The sequence below is a fragment of the Trematomus bernacchii genome, unplaced genomic scaffold, assembly GCF_902827165.1.
Source record: "Trematomus bernacchii unplaced genomic scaffold, fTreBer1.1, whole genome shotgun sequence".
Lineage (NCBI taxonomy): Eukaryota > Metazoa > Chordata > Actinopteri > Perciformes > Nototheniidae > Trematomus > Trematomus bernacchii.
The window spans coordinates 3,816,689-3,828,298 of record NW_022988050.1 but is presented as its reverse complement, the minus strand read 5'-3'; the positions used below and the strand labels follow the sequence as shown (position 1 = coordinate 3,828,298).

The following is an 11,610-nucleotide window of genomic DNA, read 5'->3' as shown; positions in this document are numbered from 1 at the left end:
ATCAATGCAACTTTTTTTGAGCAGTTGATCCAATAGTTGTAGAAAGAAGTCATTAAAAAACGAAAAATGTGAGCCTCATGGGGTAAAGGTCAGAGGATGACCTTATGTAGGGTTATCCTATCCCAAATGTCTGTACAAAATTAAGTTTGTCAACAGACATTTGATTACTGGACCCACCAACAGAAACGTCCATAAAGCTGCCAGCATTCTAACATTTTTAAATATGTAGCACCACCTATATGAACATTTCCTAAAGATAACCAAGTTTCCTAGAGTTAACCATTTGCTAGAATCCTCATAAACACAACTCTTTCTACAATGACTCAAAACTCCTTTCTCATTTCCCCATGTGGATGACGTCAGCCCTCAAAACCCCAGACTGAGAGTCTACCCACTAAAAGAAGCACACCTGTCTTTGGACCTGCTCTTATAACTCCGACAATTCACCACACGGATTATGGTTTTCTGACTAAACCTGTCTGAGGGTCTGCACAAAGAGGAGAAACCTCCTTGACAGAGCAGTTCAGTTCTTCTCTCCCTACCTACCACCCACCTCTGTTTCTCTCGTGTAATCCTGCAAAACTGCCTCCCAGTTTGCACCCATTTTTTTTGTTTTGCCTGCTATCTGTCTGCTCAGAGAAACCGTGTTCTTGGGTTTCCTCCTCTGAGACACTTTGCACTGTGCCCATTGTTCCACTTGTTTATCTGGGAAACAGGTAGGCTGGAACGAAACTGCCACTCACAGAGGTTTTGTTAGGTTACTAGTATCAACTTGCATTTCTCAGCCTCAGGGCAGGATTTGTCAACAGATACGCCCGGTGCGCAGTGTTGTGAAATGTGTGAAAACATGATATTTAATAGCGCTCGTCTGTGAATTGTATTCAGGTGTTCATTTATCAGTATCATTTAATATGGAAGTTACACAATAAACTGGTATTGATTAGTGTCCTGTTCTTTCTTCCTCTCCAACTGCTACGAAAATAATAATTCTCCCCATAATTCATCTGAAAAATCAACATTAAAAAGCATGATGTTTTGTCTTCTCATCAGGGATAAAGAACATGTGGCATTGGTAACCTTTTACTCTCTGCTCAACAAGTGTTACAGCTGCATTGGATTCGGCTCTATTATTATTTTCGGTTTACACCCTGAAATAAGCTGTACTGTACGCTAACTTTGGTTAGTTCGATAAAGTGTAGTTGTTGGATGCCTATTCCACATCCAGACAATAAAGTGTAGATCAAAATGAGCATTTATTTTGTTTATTTGTGTCCACCTGATGAATGTGAATCCAATGGTCACTCTTCTTTTAGCTCAGATTTGGTCTCCAACTCCAGGAAGGTAATATTTGTATTTTTAGCTGCTAAATGCTCCACTATGTTTACCAGCTAGTTGCAAACTTTTTCCATTTGTAGAAAATACTGTCTTTCCAGAAGTCTTAGTTATAACAATGATGTCCAGCCACAGACGTCACTAGTACCAGCAGTTTTTACAGTCAATAAAATGCCCGTGAAATGCCATTAAAATGTGATTTTGCACCCCATTAAATGATATTGTATTGGTTATCCCCAGAAGTCTTGGCAGAAAACTAAAACTGTCCATGGCTAGATTACATTAGCGGTAAAAACACAATCACATGCTATTTCTGCAATTTTGGTGAACTGACATTTCAACAGCGTGAGAGAGTTCGAGGTTGTTTTTTCTTTTTTAACATGTTTCTCACATGTTACGATTTGACATAGCAATGCTAAGTGCCTGCTAAGAGCATTTTTCACGTCGGCTTGAGTGAGCGGAGAAAGAAGCAGAAATCTGGTGAAGCCATTTATGCAGCCGACGTGCTGACAGTCAGGCGGCGTGTTTACACTCCAACAAAGTGCCCTCGCACACTGTGCACCAGCCCAGCCGCTGAGGCCTGTCTGATGTGTCAGAAGCTCACAAACCTTCTCTCCCTTCCCTCTACGCTCATTCCTGGGGAACATGTGCGCTGGAATTCTCCCCCAATTAAGACAGGGATTAGCCAGGTCCGCTGTGGGAACCGACCGACTGTGGGAAACAGAGGCTCTGTCCCTCTCTCTTCCCTCACCGACACTCAGCCTCATTCTCACTCGCTCTTGTTCATCAAGCTGCCTCCCTCCCCTGTATTTCTCCCCCTGTTACTGTAACTCTTCCTCCTCCCATTTCTCACCCTATTTTCTGTAATTCCTCAACATTTTATTCCTTCCAATTTGTCTTTCTGTTCAAGCCACACTTTCAAAAATCCATTTCCTATTGTTTGCCCTCTCATATTTCTAATTATGCACTGACCCCTTTATTTTTTTCATTCTTTTTCACCCTCTTTCTCAGCCACCCAGAATCTCCATAGCTTTCAGTCCTGATTCTTCAAGGTTTTCTGAAGTGCACAGTTCTTCAGTGCTCCCCTCTCCTGCCCCTTCCCTCCTCCCTCTTAATGCCTCTCTAGCCTCCATACTGAAAGCTTGTCTGGGGGGGGGGGGGAAGCTGGGGACTCTCGCATGAATAGTCTGAGACTGTCAGACTGAAAAGAGGGGGTCGAAAAGACAGCTCATCAGAAAATAAAAGACAGGTGTCTCAGAAAACAGACAGTCATGTAGGCCATTTTTTGCATTACTCAATTTAAATTCAACATAAAACATGAATAAAAACACTAATCCCATCACTTTGAATGTGCAAAAAGCTTAAAATCAATCAAAATTCATTCTAGTTTCACAGGAGAATTCAAGAAACCATTGAACTCGAATGAGCAATAACTAAACAACCATGGGAACATCCTGGTTGCGGTTCGTGCTCAATTTTCCATTGTCACATTTCTTTCTCATGATCTTGCAATACTCTCACTATCACACCGGATTCCTCTCCCACTGCGTCCACATTCCTCCTATTTATTGTCACCTTTTCTTCCTCACTTGTTCCCACTCTGCCTCTACTTTCCTTACGTTCCCATAAATCCTTTCCCTGTGCACTCCTCCACACAAGGCTTGTCCGTTCCAATTACCGCAGGGCCGTCCAGCCCCCCGGCTCACACACAGCTCGCTCTCATTAAGCCTGTATCAATTAGGCATTAACCTCCTAAAACAAAGGGCCTCTTGACGAGCGGCCCATCGCAGGCCATGTGAGGAACTTCCTCTGCATCGCTCCACCCTGCTTCCCATCCTCAGAACCACACATTCATCCAACCTCTTTCCCACTGTGCTGCTCACAAAACACAATCTGGGCCCAAAGCATCGACTACAACAGAGTAGAGAATAAGCATCAAACACTTAGTTGTAGAGTAAATGTTGAATAGGTCAGGGTCTTCACATCTAGTTATTTGATTCCACATGACAACATGGGTCATTTTTATAGACTGAAATAACTATTAGATTATAACGATTTTTGCAGAATATAATTTATTTTGCCAATTTCAGACAATGTGTAACTGTTGAGAAACAATCTCAGTGGTAAAGATGGTAGCCGAGTGCAGGACATGATTTACAACAATGGCATAACCTGATTTAATATTGCATTGTAATGCACCAGTCCTGAAATAAATGATATTTTTGTGAAGCTTGAAATGCTCAGTTTTGATGAGTCAGAAAGATGTCAATTTTTCTCGAAATGTATGAGCAAGTAAAAAGGCATTACACAGAAGGAACAAAATGTCCAAGACAACATTTAATGACCGTTAATCAAATCATTTATAGTAACATATGTTGTAGGATTAACAAGTAACATCTTATCACTCAATTTCTACTTCTCATGAACAGATTTGGGTGCAGTTTCTGTGACAAATGTCATTATAATTGTCTACAATGTTGCTGAGGAAATGAGGATCTCCCTGTCATTAAGTTTTCTTTTAATTAGATTTAAAACTAATCTCGTCGCAAGTCTTTTTTTGTTTTTACTGAACTCTGACCATGCGTTTCATAAATTCACAGCAGCACCGTCAACCCTTGCTATTAAATGGGACTTTTTTTAACGATTTAAACAATATCCTTGACTTTTTTATATTCTAAACTTTGTGGCAAAATCATGATTTGAATTAAAAGTGCTTTTGTTCCACATTTATGATACCAAATGAATCTTATGTAATCATTATCAAAATCTGTATTTACATCAGAAACACATGTGGTAAGTAAAACATTGTTCACAGCCAAAGAAGTGAACTTTTTCAAAAGTCTGGAAGAAAACTTGGCTCTTGGCCTCGGGACCAGCTGTGGTGCCGCAGACTTCAACATCTACTCATGTAACCATTTTTAAAACGTATCCACTACTTTTCTTGCTTTATTTTTAACTCAGAGTAAACTTTGTGCGAGTTTGCAGAGGCCGCTGCAGGCGCATCGTGTCTCTGTCTTTGTTGGCGGAGCAGCAAAGAACAACCTGGTTTTGATTTTCCCACAGATCTGCCGCAGTGAGGAGTGGTCCCCAGCACCCAGCGCTTTGGCACAGTGACTATGTTGGCACAGGCCCAAGCTGAACACCCCCCACCCCTTTTCCCAGGGCCCTGAGAGTGTAATACATTACCACCGAACTCCCACTTCCCATTCCTCTCAAACTTTCACACCCCTGCTCCCTCACTCCCACGGCTGGCATGCCCCCTGAAAAGGGGATTGGGGTGACATGCGTATGACTCTTTTCCATCTCCTCAACTTTTCCCAGCATCCCCCAGAGTATTTTAACTTAAAGTGTTTATGTCTTCCCATATAAAACTCAACATAAATCTTACAGACACTTCTTTTTTTTTTGTAACCAAAACTTTTTCCAAAGTACAGGGCTTTTAATATTTTAAAGTTATGCCAGCTATGCCAGGAAACCCAGCTACCGAACACACCGGAAAAAAATGCAGACCCTTTCACTGTTAAAGGGGTTTAAAGGGAATAGATGTCTATTCAAACCGACCCCGAGGTTATAAATATGAACCCTCATTCTGGAAAAAGCCTGGATTGTTTGCTCCATAGTTCTCAGAGCGGCATTGAGAGGGAAGTATTCACAGGCGTGTATGTGTCTGGGTAACATGTAATGACATTATTCTCACCAGGGTGACCCCTCATTGTCACCGCGCTTTCTTCTCCCGAGCTCGTGAAATTGACATAAGCTTTACAAACATTCCACGCATTTTTTTCTCAAGGCCGGATTTCTTTGGGGGCCTTTCATAGAGAAAAAAGCACCAGAATGAGCAGCACCCCCTAGTGATGGGGTCAACACGCACCATACATGCTCACTGGTCTAAACAAGGGGTTCTGTTAGATTGATTAATTATATCCACTAAAAAAGGATTAAAAAGTGTTTTAATTTCAATAAAACCAGGTTATAATCACTAGTTTGTGTATGATTTCACTTAAAATGTGTGTTTATCATTTCCTGTAGGAGTTATACTTAAAATAAAAAAGTCATTTTAAGTTATATCGCAGTATATGTTCAGATTGTGTGTCCAGTTTTCTTAATGGAGAGTTGTATTAGCACTTTGGGAACGCCCGGCCTCCTGTATGCCATGCAGTCTGCAGAGGTGTGAGATCTCCTCCCTATACCTGCAGGCAGTGGTAAAGCTCACTATAATGATCTTCCAGAAGTGAACATTTAAAAAGATTACACATTGAGTAACTTTCTGACCTTCCTAGGTGATTGTCAATATAGTCCTGCAGCTCTGACACCTGCGCCTCAGCAACTGTAACCCTGGTGATGAGAAGGGCTCGGTCTTTCTCAAAGCTCACCTATAGAAAGAAAGATATACAAACCACTTTCAGTATGAAAAAACGTTTATTCCTTCAAACCAAAGTGAGGTTATAAAATAGTTTTAGGGGTGAGAGAGCTTTGTTTACCAGTGTAGAGTCTGAGATCTCCTTCAGCTGCTTCCTTAAGTCCGACCAGGATTCCTCGCATGCCAATCTGATAAAGTTCAATTTTTCATACTTTTTTTATGACATGACCACAGCTGACCACATTTGTCATTTGGTAAAATGCTAAAACGACACTCACTCATGACAAGTCAAATTCTGAACGGACATTTTGAGGGCAACCACCTGCAACAGAAACAAGGTGAACGTATTGAATCAACAAGAACACGTCAATGTATGTAAAAAGAGCTGAGCTGCGATTACTTGCTACTAAAAAGTGAAAACTGTTGTGCTTATTTGAAAGTCATTTAATTACATTATAATAACTTTTTTCCCCTAAATGTCAAACAGTTTTCTTTAAAACATCTAAAATAAACACTGACTGCAGTAGATGCTCAGACAGTCACTGTGACAACCACCCAGTTAGGATTTAATTACCCATCAATCAGTGCTCTGACATGAACTGCGGTCCTCCTCTGCAGCATTGAACTTTTTTGTTGCCGTAGGATACACACTTTATTGTGCAGTTCATCGCTCAAAAACAAACAATGTGCTTTATATGGAAAGTTTAGACACAAAGAAGAATCCCCCAGACCAAATACAAGCATTCACCAGACATAACAAAAGCAGATCAAGCCACTTCAAAGCGGCCATGTTTCTTTAGAGCTACCTGCAGCTGAGCCTCCAGCCTCGCCTCGTCCTGACGGCGCTGCTGGAGCTCCCTCTCTGTTTCCTCTCTGAGCTCAGAGGGCTCCAGGCTGAAGGGGGCTTCTGGAGGTCCAGGGTCAAGACCGCTCTCTGGCTGGGCCAAGATCTGCTCCCTCTGAACCCTGAAGATCACAATGTTTCAAAGTGTCCAGTTACTCATGATGGATTCACTTGGAATGTGCTATTAATGGCAGTGTTGGTACTCGTTCTCTTCTGGTTTATCAAAGCTAAATCAGTGGAGTTGCAGTTATGGATTTTTTAATTAATTTTGAAATAGTGCCCGAGTCTTTTGAAATTGTGTTTGCTTTTGATGCAACGGCACTGCTTTAAATCAAATTTGGCAAAATGATACTTGAGAGGTCTAATGATTAGGTTGAGCAATTCAAATATATACTAAAAGGCATTTTAATTTTTAAGTATTGCTGAAAATGTTTATCTCAGCCTGGGGTCAGACATCCTAAGATTAGATGTTGATGTAGAGGGTATACAGATGACTATACAAATACATTTAAGTACAATTCTGCTACAAACAAAGTTTCCTTTAATTTTAGATATTTAATCTGTAGGTTTTTGTTTAAGGAAAATCACAACTTGTATATATGCAACTTTTTAAAAAGGGTCACGAGTAGACATGACTTTGCATTTAAGGATGATATGCAAAAAAAAGGTTGGGTAAAGTTAAACGCAGGACATAAAATATGGTTTTCCGTGTCCAAACGACAGGAAAGCACACCTGTACGCAATAAGGAGACCATGATGGGTCTTGGTGATCTTCTGAAGTCTCTTCTTATAGGAGCGAGCAGCGGAGGCCAGCTGTTCCTCCCTCGCTCTGTAGGAGGAACGGACATCCTGAAGCATGCTGTCAACGTGTGCCCTCAACTTAGAAGCCTCTGGTGGGCTTTTACCTTCTCCTAGTCCATCAATGTACTCCTAAATTAAAGACATGTAAATGGATGTTATGTTAAGCCCTTAAAGTCCAGTAATACTTTGCAAAGAGGCTTTTGTGAGGACTGAAACTCACAGATAAGTCCTGTAAATACCACACGAGTCTTGAACGATATTCCTCATTCAGCTCTTTGACTTGAAGCTGCAGCTTTGAGTTTTCCTCTTCCGCCTCATTCACTTGGCTCTGAGAGCACATCAGGGCCTTGGGTAGAAATAACAACAAGTAAACATTCATTCAGAGGGTGGTTAACAGGGATAATATCTATAATCATTTGAGAAATGTTCTGGAAATCCGTTCACGCTCACAGCACTCCTCTCAGACAGTTCCTGCTGGCGGTTACGGATCGCTCTCTTGTCCTCCTGATGCTCTTTACCCATTTCCACCCTGATGACCAAACACAGGCTCAACAACAAGAGAGTAGCAAACCAAAATCCACAGACAGCCACATCACAGGGGGAGACCACATCACACACACAGCAAACAAACCCACAGTGCAGGACACAAATCAAAGGATGAACAAACATCCTGAGATGGGTTTGGCTGTTTGGTGACTGGAAATGTAAAGATATTGATGTCTAATCCAAATTGAACTTGTGCACTATCAAATGACATACTCACACTTTCTCCTCCAGTTTCTTCTGTTGCTCCTCGTAGCTGTTTTTCATTTTCTCCAGCATTTCTTTGATCTCATCTTGGTTTCCAAGTAGCTTTGGGAGAGCATATTACATTACATTACATTACATGTCACTTGTTAGACGCTTTTATCCAAAGCGACTTACATACAATCAATACTGTGGGCAATCCCCACAGGAACAACCAAAGATCAGCGCACTAACCACTGAGCCACAACCTCCCACAGGCAATGAACAGGCAAAGGAGGTTATTAGTTTACTGATGTCCATAAAACATATGTGTTGGACATTGTTCCCAAGATTGAGGTATGTGTTTTGTATGAAAATACTTACAGTGTTTTGCTCCTTGTCCAAAGCTCCCAGATTCTCTAGCTGTTAAAACAGTGATGTTTACAATCGGAATCAACCAATGGCAAGTAAAACATTTCAAATAAAAGATTACCTTTATCCCAAAATGTTATTTTCTTTAAGTGAAAAGAAAATGTATTTTATAAACATGATCTTTTTCCCAATTTCTTGCACGACCAATGCTTTTTTCTCTGAGTAGAACATGTCAACTGATGTGGAAAATACAAGTATTATATGTCCAATGGTAGAGTAAATCCTATTGCACTGGTTGCATGTATTTTAGAGAAATGTGAGAAAGATGATACATGGACGAAAGATGCCCTGCTTATTTTAGAGTCCAGGGCAAACATCATTTTCTTAAGGAAAGCTGGTTGGGATTAACGATATCTGTGTTCAAATCTGAGAGGTTTAAACAACACCATTCCTATTTTGTTGTCGGCCAGTACAACAAAAGCCCCTAAAGTTCCTGTTATTGTAGTGACATGAACTCAGGAAGTAATCTAGAAAATAAAAGTGCGTTTAACCAATTATATTTCCATCTGAAGGGCTGTGAGGAATAATGAACATACTGTCTCACCTTGACTCTGTTATGTGACATGCTGCTGATCAAGGCCCTCACCCGGTCCAGCTCACAATGCAGCCCCCGGGTGGAGGTCTCCACGCTCTGCTGCTGCTCCTCCAGCTGCAGACGGAGGGCGTCTTGGGCCTGGGCCAGAGCCAGCAGCTCAGCACTCAGCTTCTCACCCTGGTTCTGCTCTTTATCATGGGCATCAGCCAGAGCCAAGTAACTGTTCTTCAGGGCAGTATACTCCTCCGTCAGGTCTTGGCCACTCTTCTCTCCCACTTTTAGACAAGCCTCAGCAGACTGGAGTGCCCTGGATAAGTTGTCTCGCTCCATCTCAAGCTCCGTTATTGCACTGGCTTGATTCAATAGCTAAGAAGTGGAAATACAGTGCATCACAGTGTCAGTGGTTGTATATGTGGGTATGAACTTCATACCCACACATACAATTTATCAGGGTTGAATTGGGTTAACTCTTCATATTATGAAGAGTTAACCCAATTCAACCCTGATAAATCCCAACTTTTTAGGCAAATACATTCTTCTTCTAGCAAACCCTCACCTTGTTTTTCAGCTCAAACTTCTCTTCTTCAAACTGCTCCCTCATCTTGTTTGTCTGCATTTTCTCATCCACAAGCTCCTTAGATATCTGGAACATGGGAACACAATTGATTCTGTTTCTATAATGAACATATACATTGAACTTGCACTTACTGAATATGCTCATGAACTCTACCTTGAGTTTGTCCTCCTCACTTTGGATCAATCTGCAGGACAGATCTGTGTTGGAGCTGGCCAGGTAGCCCAGTCTGCACTCCAGGTAGCCCACTTTGGTGAAAAGGCGTTCATTTTCTCTCAGCTGCTGCTAAAGTAAAGTGAACAGAAACACTTGTTCTACAATGATATGAGAAAGGCCTATTTTCCACATAAGATTTCCATTGTTTTCAATATTTTGCAGCTTCATATCAAGGACAATTAGCATGTTAGCATAGCACCACCTGACTTTGTGGCCTGAGTCCATTTCACCCATTAAGCCAAATTAGCTTACTTCAGTATCCAATTTCCTAGACAAAACGGGCCTGAAATAACTCAGTGTAGTGTTTGTACTTACGTTTTCTTCTGTTAAAGCTTGAAGTTGCTCATTTGAACTTAGCTGGTGGTCCTGTTTGTCCATCTGTATTCACTATCCACGGCTAATTAAGCTAATTTACTCACTGTATCCACCAACACTAAGTTGCCATGGCCTCAACAACACACAACACTGTTTTTGTTTTATGTGTTGCCTATCTTTATATTTGAGGACACGAAACATCACCATAAGAACTGTAGAAATGACAGTGAAAAATAAATACATTTCCAGTGTATTTTACTTTCACCACTAACTTCAACAGTTGGATGAAAAGGCTTAACATAGGCCTACAGCTATCTTACGGTACTTTTGCCCGTATTTTATCACAAAAAACGTAATGTAAAGGAACGTTCAGCAGCTGCATTATAGTATGAGATAGGTGATAAAGTAATTTATTGTTTCAGCCTGGAGAAGAACAAGCATCTCTCCTTTATAAAGCATTTGAGACACTGCTTCTGAAACACTGAACAACAGCGGCTGAAAGTTGGTAGATGTCATTGCAGCGCCATCTTGTGCCAACAGTTGGAAAAGTACCACATTAGGAGCCAAATATATCACTGCGAGAAACTTTAAATACTGGGCGTCATTTGCGCTGGGGACGCTGGAGACACTTTTTGAAAGTGTAAATTATAAATGTTATTTTTCAAGACATAAAAAAAGACGGAGATTATTAGCTTCCTCGATAATTGTCCCATTCCTACGAAAATAATCTGTAGCCTGACACTGTAAATCCTGTCTATAGGCCTACAGGATACGTTTTATATAAGAATGTTTTTTTAAAGTAATGTATACAATTCTTATTTTTATCACTTTCTTTTTTTAGTTTATAATTTTCTTAATTCATTTGTTCATTTTTTTTGGCAGAGGGAGGGGAGAACAGGTGCATGTTGCGAAAATTATTGTTACAGTTGATGAAGGGTGGGTTGTCTAAAGTCAAAGATGAATCTTGATTGGGCCAAATTTGACCTCGAGTCACCCAAAACAATTCTGCTGGGTCTCCCCAGACCCGAACACCAAATTATACACTTTTGTTTTTTAGAGACCTTCAGATTTGGCAAAAATTGTCAAAATCTGTTTTGTAGTGTTTATATAGCTGTTGTGGAGGATATCATGAAGCCTTGTTCCAATAAAAAAAACTAGAGGGTAGTTATTATATAATTTTAACTTGAAACTGGGCACGGGAGACCCGAACACAACATAAGGGTTAAATGAAAATTGAAAGTGAAAATACATGTATAAATACATGTGTGTTCTGTTTTATTCTCAATTTATATATTTTTATTTATACATTTATTTCGACATTTATTTATTTATTCCTGTATTTATTTCGACATTTATTTCTTCCGTTTTTCTTTACATTTATTTATTCCTGTATTTATGCATTGATTTATTTTGTACTTATGTCATGCTCTGTCCTCAATACCTGTGTGCTCGTTGTGTGCATAAAGGTACAAATT

The 11,610-nt window shown here is 40.4% G+C and overlaps 1 protein-coding gene across 1 annotated transcript; it reads right to left on the bottom strand.

Annotated features, from left to right (window-relative positions):
* Positions 1-5,068: 5,068 nt before the first annotated feature.
* On the bottom strand, positions 5,069-10,535 carry ccdc78 (coiled-coil domain containing 78). The gene is made up of 15 exons (XM_034119968.1): positions 10,136-10,535; positions 9,761-9,889; positions 9,587-9,673; positions 9,040-9,396; positions 8,448-8,486; positions 8,101-8,189; positions 7,788-7,866; positions 7,558-7,683; positions 7,270-7,466; positions 6,469-6,658; positions 5,971-6,014; positions 5,814-5,880; positions 5,605-5,705; positions 5,458-5,522; positions 5,069-5,180 (listed from the first exon to the last, which is right to left on the bottom strand). The coding sequence occupies exons 1-15, from the start codon at positions 10,196-10,198 to the stop codon at positions 5,092-5,094; spliced, it is 1,722 nt and encodes a 573-aa protein (XP_033975859.1). The 5' UTR covers positions 10,199-10,535; the 3' UTR covers positions 5,069-5,091.
* Between the last annotated feature and the right edge of the window lie 1,075 nt (positions 10,536-11,610).